This window comes from Thunnus thynnus, chromosome 6 (assembly GCF_963924715.1).
Source record: "Thunnus thynnus chromosome 6, fThuThy2.1, whole genome shotgun sequence".
Lineage (NCBI taxonomy): Eukaryota > Metazoa > Chordata > Actinopteri > Scombriformes > Scombridae > Thunnus > Thunnus thynnus.
In genome coordinates, this window is record NC_089522.1 from 6,115,247 (window position 1) to 6,131,810 (window position 16,564).

The 16,564-nt window shown below is 40.3% G+C and overlaps 1 protein-coding gene across 1 annotated transcript in view; it reads left to right on the forward strand.

Moving 5' to 3' along the window:
* The first annotated feature begins 3,113 nt into the window (after positions 1–3,113).
* hdac7a (histone deacetylase 7a) overlaps positions 3,114–16,564 on the forward strand; it is a 61,495-nt gene continuing 48,044 nt past the window's right edge. The window contains exon 1 of the mRNA XM_067591415.1: positions 3,114–3,488. Coding sequence (XP_067447516.1) covers positions 3,470–3,488 — 19 coding nt within the window. The 5' untranslated portion in view covers positions 3,114–3,469. The remainder of the gene's footprint in view (positions 3,489–16,564) is intronic.

The window sequence follows — 16,564 nt, forward strand, 5'->3', positions numbered from 1 at the left end:
CAACCTATTTTGGGTCCCTACCCATAGTTTAAGAAACCTGGGAGGGGAACAAAAGCAGCTAAAGAGCATTTGAATCTGTCCTGACAAAGTCTGACCAACAACAGATTCTCATCATATAAAACTGATGTAGCTCTGCATTCTGCATCTCCACCCTGATTTTAGTGAATTTGACTCATCACATGTAATTTTCTTTGGACGCTGTAAGAAAAAACCTCCACAGAAAGACCTCCAGACCTCTAAAGGGGAAAAAAAGGTTCAGCTTTAATTAGTGTTTGTGCTTTTACAACTGGACTGTAAAAACTATAAATTAACTGTGTTGATGTAATGAAAAATACTGTTGGTTGGCCTTCATTCCCAGCTTATATGGCTCATTCTGTTCTCGCCATATTTTCCTTGTCACAAGAGAGCTTGCATACAATAAGTCCCACAGTTAGCTAGACACAAAGTGAGATGTCATAACACTAAACCAAAACATGCTAAGTCTTTTCTATTTAAGCAAAAAAGACACAACACTGTACTGCTTTGCAGTTAAACCTGCACTATATCACAGTGCTGTTATAGTAATATTTATAGACATTAAACTCTATTGGCAACAACAATGAATTTCTGGCACATCTACTCTACTTGAGCAAAAATGGACTGGATTGTAGCGTTACATTACGTGCAAGACGTTTACAGTTGAATAGTTTTTCAAACCACACGTCAAAGCATCAACCTGCACTGACTTTCATCACAATCTTAAAAATAAATTACATTTTGTTTTAGGTTGGTCACATCATCTTCACTTTATTTCACTTTCGTTTAACAACCACACGACCAGTCAGTGGAATTTGTTTTTGGTACAGCATAGAAAAAACACGCAGTATACAGTGTCAGCAGCACAAAATAGAGGTAAACATATTACACAATAAATAATAACAACACTGAAAAAAGGGTTTTCTTCTAAAATTTAAATGAAAGTTCACAACAGTTGGAGCTTTGACTTGCAGTTTGTGATGCATCAGTCACATAATAGACTCAAACAATTAAAGGTACCCTGTAAATGTTTTTTTTAACCAGCTTTGTTTACATCCATGTTGTAGTCTTCTTCTTCCCTGCCCCTCTTGGTATGTTGCTGTCTGTCACCAAAACCTTGAAGGTGGGAGATAGTGGATGGCTGCATTACCTGGATAGGGTATAATGCTGTTTGTATCCCATCTCCCACCAACTATTAGATTCATTACTGTGAAATTCGTCACAGACATTCATGGTCTCCAGAGCATTAATCCTGTTGACGTTGGTGAACCCGTGAATTTTCCTCTAACGCCACCATGAGGTTGACATTTGTGGTTCAGAGTGAAATATCTACAACTACTCCCTTGAGGTTTTCTGTAGCGCCATCATCAGTTCAAAAGATTTTAATTAGTCCAATACTCTGGTTTATGATCAAATACCTGGAAAACTATTCCCCTGACATCCCCATCAGCCTCAGCTGGACTTTGTGTTTAGGACTAACTAGCAAATGTTAGCATGCTAACAAGTTAAACTTACAATGATGAAAAATTACTAGCTAAACATCAACATGGTGTCACTGTGAACATGTTCATATGCTGACAGCATTTAGCTCAAAGCACCACTGTACCACAGTCTAGCAGACTGTTGCATGGCTGTAAACTCTGTCTTGTTGAACCCAAACCACATCTTTCCCTAACCTTAACCAAGTGATTTTTGTACATAAACCTGACCAAAACTGAACCATAGCAGCATCAGATCAGAAAACAGTCATGTGAAGAATTTTTGTAATGGTTTGGAAAGGAATTGATAAATGTCCTGTAAATTGGCTTGTTAGAACAGAAAAGCTCTGTATCATTTTCCATCACACTGGGTGATTGGGCATGCATGCTTCCCCTCTTAAAGTTGACAATATCCTTTTCTACATCCTGCTTCATCTGTTTGTCTTTTTCTGCTCCATAGCGCCACAAGTGGTCAAAACTTTAACATGGTTAATATGGCATCTTTGATGTTATGTGTGTAAATTAACCCTAATAAACAACAACAGGAACATCTTGTACATCAGCCGTCATAGCTGAAATATCTTGCTATACCGGATAATTGCTCATAGTACCATTGAGCTTCCGGCGCCCCAGTAGACAAGGTTTTACCGCCAACACAGATTGACCGTTTAAAAGCCAGAAATCTCAAGAACTGGACAAACAGCTATGGTATTGATCAATAACCATATCAATCCCCCACAGATTATTACAGTCAAGTTTTGAGCAAGCAGCTTGTTCCTTTCAACAACTGCTTAATCAGTTCCTCCTCATGCACTCACTCACACACACACACACACACACACACACACACACACACACACACACACACACACACACACACACTAAGGTTGACCTGGAGGGGAGGAAATTGAATTAACAGGGTGTAATGCAGCTCCTTGTGTGTGTAATCAGAGCAGGCTCAGAATACAGGGCCATTGTAAGTCAATGTGGTCAGAGCCTGGGGAGCCAGCGACCGCTGGGGAAAGCTGTCCTTATCACTAGATATGATTACAGCTGGGGGAATGCGTGTGTGTGGGTGGTGGTGAGATTTGTGTGGGAGTCATGGCTGACTGATTGTGCAGGGAATGCGTGTCTACATGCTTGTGATCGTGCACAAGTGAGTATGACACTAATTTCTAAAAGCTCTCAAACTCGTGACTCTAGAGCTAGTGCAGGTTGTAAGTTCTTGCATCTAATGTTGCACCTATGAAAATAACACAGACATTTCTAACATTCATCGGTTATTTTTTATCCTGTGGTAACAAAAAAAGGCCTTTTCTGTTGGTTGTTTCCACTGTCATTGTTTGGCGCAGGCTGCAGGCTGTGTTTTCCACGGTGGATGTCATTGTTTTTCACTGTCTGTTAATTATTTTTGTGCTGGTGTTTTGCCTCCTCCTGATATAGTGTTTCCTGCTATTGTCTTTTCTACCAGGCTGGCTGCCTCTGGACTCCAGCCAGCCGGTCCCTCCTACCTTAAAATACACACACACACACACTACAACACACACATCCATGATCATGAACACACATACACTCCGGTCTCGCTCTGCTCTCCCTTCCTCCCTTTTGGCACTTGAGAGAAAACACAAGAAGTCAGTGATACGGCAAACCAACTGTGTGTGTGTGTGTGAATGTGTGTGTGAGGGAGGGAGAGAGTCCACCAGTCAGCTCAGAGGGGTTAATCTCTCTCTCTTTCTCTCTCTCTCTCTACCTCGATTTCTCCCTCCCTCACTCTGTTGCCTTTTGTTGCGGCCCCTCACTTTCTCAACACTTGGACAGAAGGAACTGATACTGTGCCTGTATGTGTGTATGTGTGTATGTGTGTGTGCGTTTGTGTGTGTGTAGTTTGGGTGTCCTCCTCACCGCTCTCGATCTCTCTGGACTGAACTGTACGAGAACATGAGTGACGGGACTTTCTGACATACTCCTCATGCTGAATGTTCACACCACTGACTGGTAAGTCTGCGCTCCTGGCTCGGGAAAGTTGTCCAGTTTCATGTTGAGTGTGTTTGGGGTGCAGAGGGATTAGTGTGTGTGTGTGTGTGTGAGTGTGAAAATGTCACTTTGTATGTGGGGAATACTGCCTGGAATGCAACAGGTCATTTGTTTTGTTTTTTCACTTGAGCTTTGTTTGAGCTCATATGACATGTTTTCAAGATGTGGAGACATTGTAAAGATGTGAAACACTTCTCTGTCCCTTGCTGTCTTCCTCCTGTCTTACTCTCCCCATTCCACTTCTTCTCCTTACCCCTCTCTCTGCCTGGCCCAAGTTACTCAAGTTACCGGTTTCCTCCTGTTGTTATGAGCCCCGTGGTTTCTCTGCAGCGCTCTGAGGGCGCTCCCACGCTCTCCCAAAGAGAAATAAAGGAAGGAAAACAGCGATAACCATTTCAGAGCCACAAAAGAAGTGGGAGAAGCATGCTTGGTTTTGCCCCATGTCTCCTCTCGACATCTGTATGCATGCTTTTGTCCCTTTAACATGGAGCAACTTGGAAAAAACATTTCTGCCTTTTGCATGTCTGGTTGGCTACTTTTTTTGTTTTCTGGACAAAAGTTTTCTCTTTTCTTCAGAGGTGGTGGGGTGGCTGAGGTGGTGAGAAAATTGGAAACAGAGCCACCCACAGTGGAAGTGAGTCAGCCCAGCATTTAGTGGTGTGTTGACTTTGGAAATGGCAGGGATTCAGGGGCGGGGGGGGGTGGAGGGGCAGATGAAATTGTCAGAAGAAGGAAAAAAACAGAAAGTGTCAATTTGTTCATATTTGTTGCTGAGTGTCCTCGAATCTCAGCAAAGTGTTTTTATGTAGCTGGTTAGTGAGTTGTGTAGACCAGGAGAGAAGAGGAGAGGAGAGGAGAGAAGCGGTAGAAGCCAGGGGCTGTTTATAAAGGGAGGGAGTGGCTTGTGTCCATCTGGGACAATCCCAAGTGCTGAAAGCTTCCCCACCCTGATCCCAAACATCTCTTTCCCCCCTCTCTCCCTCTGTCTTTCTCGTTGTCTCTCTCTGGTTAACATCTGATTGCAACCTGCAAAATGCATCCAATATGTTGCTGTCACTGCAACACATTCTGCATGTTTCATTTTCTTTATGTCTTTTGTTTCTTTTTTTTTTCTCGTTTCCTGACAATCTGTGTCACTTTCTGGCTCTTTTCCTCTTCTCTCCTTGCCTGCAGCTGATCTGTATTTGCCAGCATGCTACATGCAGTTGCTCCTAACAACATGAAAAACACTGTGCAGGAATATGGGGCCACTTGTAACAGTGTTTTACAGACAACCTGGCACTTCTTTATTTCCTCTTTTCATCCATGTTTGTCTCTCATAACCCTACCGACGTGCCGATGATGTCACTAAATGGGAGAAAGGTGATTTCCAGGTGATTTGTCTCTTGGTTTGCATGGACTGCTACACAAAGCATTCTTTAATATTTTACAGGCTTCGATGCAGGCTACTCTATGCATATCAGAGCTATGTTTCCTTGCTGTTCAATGGTTAATATTAACTAGCAAACCCAGTGGCCAAATGCTACTGTATTCCCAGAGAGATGATGGCAGCTGATTAACAAAGCAGCCAGAGCTCACATTTAAATAAGCTAATCTTTAACTAGATCTTTACATCACCATAAATGTACTGCAGGCCTGCACGGAGACATTTTACACATGGTCTCCTCCTCATCATCCTACTGGTTTCTTTGTATTTTTCGGCCAGAAACCAAATAACTCGTTGGACACACATCCTTATCTGCCTCCTCAGTACTTTTTCCTTTGTCTAGCCTGCTTGACCACCCTCCTTCTCCTCTTCCTCCTCCTCTTCCTCTTCCCTCCCTCTCTCTGTGCTGCCTGTGTATCCAGCGATAAGGGGACAGCGACGGTAGCACTTCCTCTCGCCACAGGAAGCAGGAAGTGTTGATTTCCACTGCAGCCTCTCTGGGCAAACTCTGCTCTCAATCCACTGGGATCCTCATCACTCACACACATGCACGCACACTCATATGCACACAGCACACACACCCAGATGGGATACAGACATTGAAATGCATGTGTTCTGTGTGTGTGTCACCTGTCTGCATACAATGACCCCACTATATCTTTACTTTGCCGCTGCATGATGGTTTTCATGGGAAACCACCTGGGAACCAGCAAACTCTGTGTCTCTTTGACCTCGGGGTTAGCTCGCAGGTCAGAGGATGATTGGCTAATTATTCCCCTAATCACAGCAAATGTTTGGCTATCACCCTCTTTGGCCACACAGGCCTGGGGTGGCGCTGTTGAGCTTAAAAAAACACAAACAACCATTCATCAGCTAATGGATTCCAGTTATACTGCAGGGTGGGAGGGCTGGGTGTGAGCGAGAGAGAGAGAGAGAGAGAGAGAGAGAGAGAAAGAGAGAGAGGGGGCAGAGAGGCTGACATGAAGAGAAAGTGGGGGAAGATGAAGACAAGGGCGTCTGAGGGCAAGAAAAGAAACCTGATGAATTTTTTCCAAAGAGAGAGACTTCTGTTCGTTGTCAAGTTAAGACTTTTATAATTGTCATGGTGGTTTCCATGATTGTGGTTTTCAAGTTCATACTGCCAAAGGAGTGACATAATCATTACTTCTTTTTGGAATTTGTTTGTAACAATGTCTACAGTATCCAGAAACAAGGCTATAACAAAGTTGAACACACGAGTAGTATTGAGAAAATTACATTCGATTCCGGAAAATGTTGGCGACAAATAATTTCAGGCTCGTTGACAGATTTTTTCACTTGTTCCAATATAGTATCAGGAGGATATTCTTTTGCAACACATTACGCTCATGTCAGGAAAACAAGTGGAATTTTGGTGGATGTGTCTAAAAAGCGGGAACTTCATCATTTTCATCATCATTTTTCTAAACACTTCTTTTCCATTTCTTTCTTTTTTTTTTTGAGGCTTGTGACATCTACACATGTCTGAAAATGAAAGAGGAAACAAATAGAACAAATTTGAAAAAAAACGTGAAAATAGTGGTTGCAATCCTGTGTCACTGACCAAATGTGCAATACATTTGTAGTTTGTGGCATAGATACTTATCTATATCAGAGTGTGATGTGATCTCGCTTCTCAAATGGTAATTTGTGCTTGTGATATAGATGGATCCTAAAGATTATGTAGCCCGATGTAGTAAAGTCATTTAGGCTAGCACTGAGAATTAAAGTTACTATATAAAGGTGGGGGCGCAGAACATATATACAATATAGTATTATCATAATATGCATAAGACACTTGCGAACATTTGTTTTTTTAAATGATGCTGGGAGGTCAGATGACAGCTAATCAAGCTCATGAGGGACAGGTGTTGGCATAGCAACGTGAGCAACAAATGGGTAAGAGGTCGGGACTGAAAATATACATATTTTTACTTAAAGGAATGAAAACCTGTGTACACAGGATGAGAGAATTATTATTATCGTCAACACACATCAGTTTGTTTTAAGTCTTTTAAAATCTAATCATATACCAATATTCTACCATACACAGTCCACCTTATTTCAAGACTGTCTTGAATTATTTCAGAGGATTATTGTTTATTTTTCCAGGGACTTTGTTATATTATTTCAGAGATTTTCATTTGTTTTCATTAAAGCTGGATTTTAACACTAATCCTTTAATTCAATATACACCATATAGGTCTCTCCTTGTGTGCAATTTATCTAATTGTGGTCTTTCAGTTTCAATGTCCCAGATGAGTGAATCATTCAGTAAGCAAATTGTGAATACTGTGACTTTATTAGCTATTGCTAAAGGTCCTTATAAAGAGAGGAAATAAAGAGAAGAAGAAAATAATATAAAGGATATGAGGAGGGAGGAAGCTGGAAGTATACTGAGTGGGAACAGACAAAATAAGTTATAGCAAAGAGGCCAAAGCAAAATTGAAAGAAAACGAAGAGATTTGGGCGATTGGGAAACGTTAGAGATGTGAGCCTAAACTAGCGGGTCATGGGTCAAGAGGGGTGAGGAGGTCAGAGTGGGCCCAGCAGCTCTACTTAGAACAGGATATCCTGCGAGGAAAACCCATCTGTCTCTCTCTCTCTCTCTCTCATTCTGTCTCTTAAATTCTCACCGAGGGCACTGCGGAGAGGAGTGGTGTAACCTTTCACTGAAAACACCAGAGAAAACATAAAGTTCCTGACTGAGAAGCTTTGCTTTCATCAATCATTGGTGACAGAGACAGATATGCACGCCTGATGTGTCTTTATCCGTCAGAGTGAGTGTGTAAAGTGTTTTATAGTGTGTGATGATAGCTGTGCGATGTTTCCATCCTGCCCTGTGCTGCTGTTTGTTGCTGTTTTCATGCGTTCGCTGCAATGACTTCACCAGCCAAGATAAATTTCCCTGCTGGGACAATAAAGTTGTTCTTACTGTAATCTTATCTTAGTCAGACAGACAGTGTGTGTAAATTATGAAACATCCCCCTGCTATTTGAATTATACTCAAGCTTAAGGTTAATATCAGCATGATGGACCCTGGAATAACAATGTCATCCAGCTGTGGGTTGGTTTCAAAATGATTGAAAAATGTATCCTTTGTGTGAGATACAATCAGGATAATCCAGATATGACATCAAATACTGTTCACATACTGTTCAGGTTTGAGTGACAGAGTTGCTTAGGGGTATTAAACCTGTTTACTTCACTACTACTATCACCAGGTTGATACTGTAGTTGAGCCTGACCCCTGAAACTCCTTGTGGAGGAGAGAAACACAGACACAGAAAAAAAATCTGTTGCACTGGATGTCTATATGTTGGAGAATAAATAGAATAGATAGAACTTTGTGTCAAACTGAAGCATTTCCTTTAGTTTTCTCCTTCATTGTGAGGCTCTTCTAAGCAAACTGTGCTTTGATCTGTCATGTGAAACTAAAAGAAAATGTGCCAAAAACAACATATTCTCCTTAAATACATAGTCAATTTATGACATAAAATGAACACAACAAACATAAGAGACTTCATGATTTGAATTTGCTCATGTGTTGCCACCGTTGGCCCAAACATACAGCATGAGAGTAATTCTGGCTTACTACAACTTGGGTTTTATTTTCATAGTTTTGGCCATTGTTCCTATCAGTAATAAGAACTTGACAACTTGTCTGGTGGCCTGAGTTCACGTTTCTTTCCCCATCGGAGTTTGTTGTAGTGATGTTGACGCATTCACAGATCTCAGCAATTACTCTGGTGAGTACAATGTTATTGTAACCAAAAGAAATGATTGCAAAAACTAAGAACATAAGGCCAAAGTTATAATAAATCAGAATGATCCCTTAAGCAGACACACAGAGAAACAAGCTCACTCCCACATGCTTTGTTTATTTTACAAAGACTGCAATTACATTTGTTTGAAAATCTCTAACCTTGCAGGATGATAGGTTACTAAAACTGTCCAGTAAACATGCTGCTTGTGAGTCAATGTGACTTTTGTTTATAAGCAGCTGCTTCACTTGTAATTGGGTATTCTTAAGCTAAACAAACTAAAGACAAATTTGCCACCACGGTTCGCACCGAAGCAAAATATCTGTAGGTGTGTCTGCATTCTAAAATTGTTAAAAAGATGCAGGGGAATTTAGGCTGAACATGTTGCAGATTATTATATTTCCTTTTGAACGAGCGTCTTTTTAACACGAGGGGGAGAAAAGTGCCTTTTAATACCAGCGTTACTTCATTTTTTCACAATTTTTATAATATTCTCAAGACCTCCCTCATCGCTTCAATGTGTCTGTTAGCAAACAGACAAATTTCAACCTACTAATGTTTCCCTTCTGCGAGAAGCTTTATGTTTCCCCTGGTGCAACAATTATGCCAAAATATTCACTACTCTCTCCATACACAATCATATACTCAGTCTCATATTCACACATTCAAGTGCGCTCTTAAGTGGGTGATATTTTCCGTACGGGAACGTTAACTTTTTTTTTTTTTTCCAACCAATGGTTTATAGTGACACAAGTAAGAGACAGATAGAGAGAGAGAGAGAGAGAGAGAGGGAGAGAGAGAGACAGAAGAAAGAGCGAGGGATTGAAAGCGAGAGATGGGGATCGAGAGTGAAGAGCTATTTTTGGCCTGTCTGGGTGTTTCCTACATACACACACACACACGCATCTTAGGCTTGTTGTTGTTCAGAATGGTGGGTGTTAAAAGGGTGACTTTTGATGTGATTTGATTTGACTTCGCCTTTTGAGAGCTTGTGTGTGTGTGTGTGTGTGCGCGCCGTTGATATCCCTGGGATTTTCCTGTGGTTGCTATGGTTTCTTGCTGTGTTTTGAACAACTTGCCATAACTCCAAACATCCTTTGACCTCAGTTCACTTCCAATTTAACCAGATTAAACATAAAAAAAGAGGCTGTAATTCATTGGGATATGACCGTCTTCCTATGCTGAGATTTTCAATATTTTAAATTTAAGACTTCCATGTTTGCTGCAGTGTTTCTGTACAACAATGCCCAGACATCTCCTCTCAATCAGACAGTGTTGGTATATTTTCTGCTGGGGAACTTTGGGGACAGTTCAGTTCATTTTGGTATTTACTCTATGCAATATTTTGGAATCTTTAATGTTATTTTTGAAATTAAAATGGATAATTAGTTATTCTACTCGCCATTGGATAAAAGTCACATTACTTCATGATTTTACCTCTCAACACTGGTTAGGGATGACTGCACACATGACACGGTTGCTCTGTTGTGGAAAGTGTCTGTCAGCAGTCCATTGTGTTTCTGTGGATTGTACATGTCACCAAGGCTTTCGATGTGGCTGATCTTGCCAGACACTCAATGAGTCTCTTTTTCACACACACACACACACACACACACACACATACATACCATGGAAATATTTAGAACATGCTAGTGTTTCTTCAAAGCTTGTGCAACCTGTTGGGGAATGTCTGACTGTGTCTTGTTTGGGTTTCCATGTATTGTTCATGCTGTTATATAAAGTAAATGGTAGTGATATTTGTATTTATTAGGCTTATTCATTTGACACTGAATCACGTCATGACTTTTATGACAGATGTTGGGTCAGAGTTTCATTTTAAGATGCTAAAACTGATCAAAATTATCTGAAAAACTGAAAAAAATACATACATATTTTTGGAGCTTTTTTTTTTCAAGTTTTCATGCTGGCTAGTAAACTGCCTCATGCATTACTCTTGAGTGTGGAAGCAGCCACTGGTAGTGACAAAGCCACAGAAAATGAACAATTGACTGTGCAGTTCCCGTCTTCTCAGTCTCTTTCAGCTGACTGTTGGTTTTATGACGTGTAACTTTACTGTTTTGTTTTAGTCTCACAGAGTAGATTTTATGATGATCTCTAGCTAACTTTAACTTGGTATAGCTCTCATTGTTGTTACAGTAAGTGAAATGGAGTTGGTTCTAGAGGCCAGAAGTTATCAAACCAGATGCAAACCAAATATAATTTATACATTTATAATAATACTGTAATAATAATAATATTTTATACGGTAAAGCAGATGCCAAAAATTCAAATTCTGGTCATAATTCAATTTGTAGTACTATGTTTTGGCTTTGTAGGGCAGTACTGTAACTTTGTCTCCAGTGAGTTCAGTCTGTGGAGGCTAAATGTCTAATTCACCGCTTTAAATAGTCCTGTAGCCTCCACATTATCTTCCATGAAGCAGGAACGTAACACACGATTTGAGCGTGTATGTGCTGATGTGCAAAATCTCTGTCTGTCTGTATCTCATGATTATCAACTGACTGCCACAAGACTGAAAAAGACTCTTACTGAAGAAGCTGTCATACACGGAAAGAGAATATTTTCTGTAGAATTCTGCAGGTGTGAAGTTTCTGGCGCTGACATTACTGGCAAAGGAAAACTCTGAAGAAAACCCAGCTGCATTTAGAAAACTCCTGTGTGTGTGTGTGTGTGTGTGTGTGTGTGTGTGTAGTTCAGTACTGCGACTGACCACACCCTGATACGCTCTCTCTCTCTCTCTCGCCCTCTCTCTCTCTCGCACACATGAAGTATGTAAACACACACAAACACATGGTAGCGTGCATATGAATATCCGCATGCACAAAAATAAAAACACACAAATAGAGCTCAAGTTTTCCCTCCCAAATATTTTCCAGCCTTATTATTTTCATCGTCTTTGTTCTTGTGTTTACTCAGCCCGCTAAAGATAATAAGTCTTTTCCTCCATGTCCCCCCCCCTCCTCATATTTCTCTCTGCCTTCATCTTCCCGTCTCCTTCTTTCTATCTTCAACTCGCTCTGGATTCCCTGCTTTCCTCCCTCCCTCCCTCCCTCCTCCTCCTCCTCCTCGGCTTTTCTTTCTTTCCCATCATCCTCCTCTATTTCTCCCCCTCTCCTCCGCTCCTTCCTTTTTCTTCTCATGCAGCATTCCTTGCATTCCTGTTGGCTTCTTAAGGGGAAGGACCCCGCTGGCAAACCAAGGCCAAACATTATTACAGTGCTCTCGGCCTCTCTCTTTCTCTGTTTCTCTCATCCTATCCTCTTTCCTTTTTCTTACTGATTCTATCTCTCCGCTCACCTTCTCTCATCCACTTTCTGACTTTCGACTCTCTTTCTAATCCTTCCCCTTGTTCTTTCACTCCACCATTTCTTTTCTCTAAAACTTTTATCCCTGCTAATTCTATTTTTACAGATAGTGGCTGCTTGTACTTTAACTCTGTTAAAACAGCTTACTGAGACCACTGTGTTTCATAATTAGTGGAAATAAGGGTCATACCCTTCCCTGTTACGTAAAACAGGCTCATTCATGTTTATACAAGCATGTGCTGTGTTTTTTAACAACTACATACTGTCAGCACATGGCAGATAAAGTATCAGACAAACAAATGTTCACAGAAAAAGCTTAGCACTCAACCAAAGGACCTGACACACACTCCTATTCAAACAGCAAGGCAGCTCTCCTAATGAAGTGGTTGATATGTTTTGAATACAAGCATATGTATCTGCCCTCATGTCTGCATGTCATTGAATGTGTCATAAATGAACTTAAATGTACATAATTACATTTTATTTGACAGTAAATTTCCTTTAGATTCCCAGAACTGTGTTCAGATTCCTTTTTTTATTACCTCATTATGTCAGACAAAGAGATACTGCGTCACTGAGGATGATTGAAACAACAGACACAGATTGTAAATCAAATTAATTTAAGCCAGCTGCTTTAATTTGATGTGCAGTGTACTACAATAGAGACATTTTTAAGGGAACGGAAAGAAGAATGATGGTTGGATTTCTTGATTTATGTGATGATCCCAAGTCAATGTTAGGAACGCATGTGTATGTTTGTGTCATGGGTACAGCTTTTGTTACTTTGTTACTTACAGTTTTCCTACCAGTGCTGCAGACACATTTTTACCAAAACAAAGTAATGCTTAAGTCACTCAACACATACGGAGCATGATTTTCTCTACTCCTGCCTTGAGCATTCTGACAGCAACTGTCATTCTGTGAGGATTTCAGTTCAGTGTCTCACACAGTTTTGTGTTTTTGAAAGATCACTTGTTGTGTCAAACGTTTTATTGTAGCAGGAGCACATCTTTGCAGGTGGGAGGCAACTAGCACACAGTTGACCACATCCTGCCCCAAATAGTACTGACAAAAAGCTACATACGTCACACCGACTGTTTTTAAATGTGTCATTTCTGTATAATTTACATCTAACGTCTGACTGATCATGTGTCTGGAAGCTGATATCGATAGCAGTATTTTTGCACTGAAACTGCGTTGCACTGACCATATTGAATTAGCAGTGATTTCCATTGTATTTGCAGTGGACAACAAGGGCTGGTCAGTATTTGATTTTTCGTAAAAAGCCAATATTGGCCACATACTGTATTTGGGCGAACCATTATTTTAGAATAAACCCATTTTGCAGTTACTTCATACAGTTACATACAGCATGTGGAGGCTTTTACAATCTTTTGAAGAGCTTTTTTTTTTGTTTAAAGTCTCAGTAATGAGAGGATAAAACACTCAATTAGGCACCAGTTCTGTAAAGGAAAGTGCTCTTTAGATAGATGTTTCTGGAAAATACCAGTGCCAGTACCAGTGACCAGTGCTGGACTATGTGTGTGTGTGTGTGTGTGTGTGTGTGTGTGTGTGTGTGTGTGTTTATGTGTGTGTATTCCTCTCTCCCTGTGGGCGGTTGCCTGCTGCGCTGCTTTTCTGTCACCCTGTGGTTCTGTTATTTTCAGCTTGAAACCGGATGTGATTCAGACTGTACGGTAGATTGTGTAATTGAATGGACTAACCACATACACACATGGACATAGACACTCATGCATATGCACGTATGCGCTTGTACACACACTTCATGCCCATGCACACAGACACTTAAGCAATCACAAACACACCGAACACACACACATAGAAAACTTAAAGACACACACACACACACAGTTATGTCTCTCTATACGCCCACACAGAGAGGGTTGCTGGGAACGGTGTTGGGTTCCCCCCTGTTCACAGAGGCACCCAAGGCTGAGCGAGCGGACGATGGAGCACCACCAGAGGTAGACAGACGCACGCTTCTTGGTTTCAATATTGGTCTGAAACATCAGTTGTTGACCTGGCTGACGCTAAGATCGGAAAAAAGGATAAAACACACACACACACACACACACACACACACACATACGTTTGTGCTTTGTGGAAACAAAAGAACGGTTAAAAGCGGGGAAAAACATTGAGAAGTGCTGAAACTCATAATAAATGTCAGTTTCTGCCTCAAGCATTAAGAAGTGTATTATGCAGGTAGAGTTCATTTAAGGAAAAAGTAAAATGAACAAACAGAGAAGAGATTGAGGTAGATGATAAAAAAATATCCTCCACTGATGCTTCACAGAGGGACTTTTTTTATTTTTCAGACATTAGCTGTTTATTTTTTCCACTTAAGAACATTTCATTTTAGTATAAAACTCATTATTTATGTACACTTTGGTTCAAATTATGTGTTTAAATGTAGGACATACAGTATTGATTTTAAAGAATTTTACTTTGCAGCAATTAAAAATGTATAATTAAACAGAGAAAGGACTGATGACTTTTATCATGCTGACCACACTTCAGTGTACGTGATGTGACGCATTAGAGATGTACGTGACTCAAGTGTGAGTGGCTGCAAGCAGCCTCTTGATTCTAGGAAAACCTTGGACCAGAAAAACTGACAAGACGGTGGCCTCACGTCATGTAAGCTACCACAGTAATATATGTACTTTAGGTGCTTGTGTGTTTGTACACTATGGCTCGCATATAGACAGGATGCTCTACTTCCTCCTGCATGAGCTGAAGTACCCTGCGCTGGTGGTCTGACAACAGCAAGTAAAGATTTGTAACTGCAATGTCAGAAAACTGTGGAGATTTAACTGACTTTAAGTCCCCTTAAAAAGCAGAACACAAAGTTAAATGATCTCCAGTCTGTCAGAAAAAACACCAATATAACCAATAATCAAAGACATTCAATTAAAGACATTTTCCTACAGTGCCAACTGTAATGTCTACTATGACTCAACCTTGTTAAGTATTATGTCTGTATTTAAAGGTCAGGAAGGCTGCTTTACCTTTCACCACATCCCTGGTTTTACAGTTACTGTTTGCAAATCCTCTAAACCATATAACCTCAGAGCTTCTGCTTAATGTATTGTCTATGACAACACTCAGTCATTCTGTAGCAGGACGTCTTTAGAAGTCTCACTTTTTTATGGGCGTGCATTTAAGTACATGTATGTATTAAAGTGTGTTAAATTCAGTATTACATGTGTCTGTTTTATTTCATAACTGGCTTGAATTAGATTTAATTTTTAATCCTACAACTCATGAGCATGGGTGGATTACAACTCAGTTGTGTCATGGTTTAAGCCATTCAGCGAAGGAAAAGTACACTAGTGAGTTAAGCTATTTGTACAATCAGCTCAACAATATATGACATTGTTATTAGGCCAACAGAAACCATTCCAAACATTTTTCCCTCCATGAGGGCCCTTTCAACTGGCTTTCTTCTACTGTTGATGAGGATGTGAAAACAGTGGTCAGGAGTCCTTTCAGTAATTTCTCAGAATTTATTCCAAAATGAGACGCCAGTTGTTCAAATCTAATTTTAAATCTCTGTTTCTGACTGTTATGAAATGTAATATATTGTATAATTCTGTTCAGTTATTTTTTTAAATTTTATTTATTTTTTCAATATTTGCTAACATTTTTTGGCATATACCTGTTGAGATATCTTGTCACTGGCAGGAAATAAAAGTTAAAAAGGAAACCAAATTAGGCTCAAAAGAAGATTTTTTTCCCCCTGAAAAGACGTTTGTAGCTTTTATAGATGTGGTTTTGTGCAGAAACTCTTTAGTTTACCAGTTTCAAGGTGCATCCACACCAACATCATTTGTATAAAGGTTTCATTAGACATAAGCTAGGCGTTGCATTTTCCCGTCCCCACCTACATCACAGACAAACAACAAAATTTTGTGTTTTCCCCACTAACTGGAGTTAGTAACTGGAGTTAGTGGGGAAAAAACTCCTGAATAGACATTTTAAGCAGCAGACTCAAAAACATGTGCTTCATCTTGGAGTGTCACATGTTGGTCTAAATGCTGTTTCACCATGACAAATATAAAATGCTGAGTGAAACCCTGAGTAGGCTATTTGTAATTTTTTGAAACATTTACTCATGAAAATATTCACATGTAAACACCAGAGCAGACTTGACTGCAAAAACACAAAAAGGGGAAGTTGAACCCTGCCACAATTCACAACGTGAAATTAAAAGATTTTTTCTGGGGACCTTTTAAGGGCCCCTGGAGGGTGTCAAGATCTCAGAGCCACATCGCTCTGCTTGGTGCTATAACAGCGCTGGTTTTGACAGCAGATGGAGCCACAGTGTAGAGGCCATTATTTTATTTGACAAGTCCTCACACTTTGGAGACAAAGTTAAAACTGTTGTACAAGTTATAAGGAGCCAAGCATGGATTGGCTGTGTGTGCACCCAATGGGAGTCTGACAGTACAAGAAAACAATAGTCCTGAAGGTCCGTGT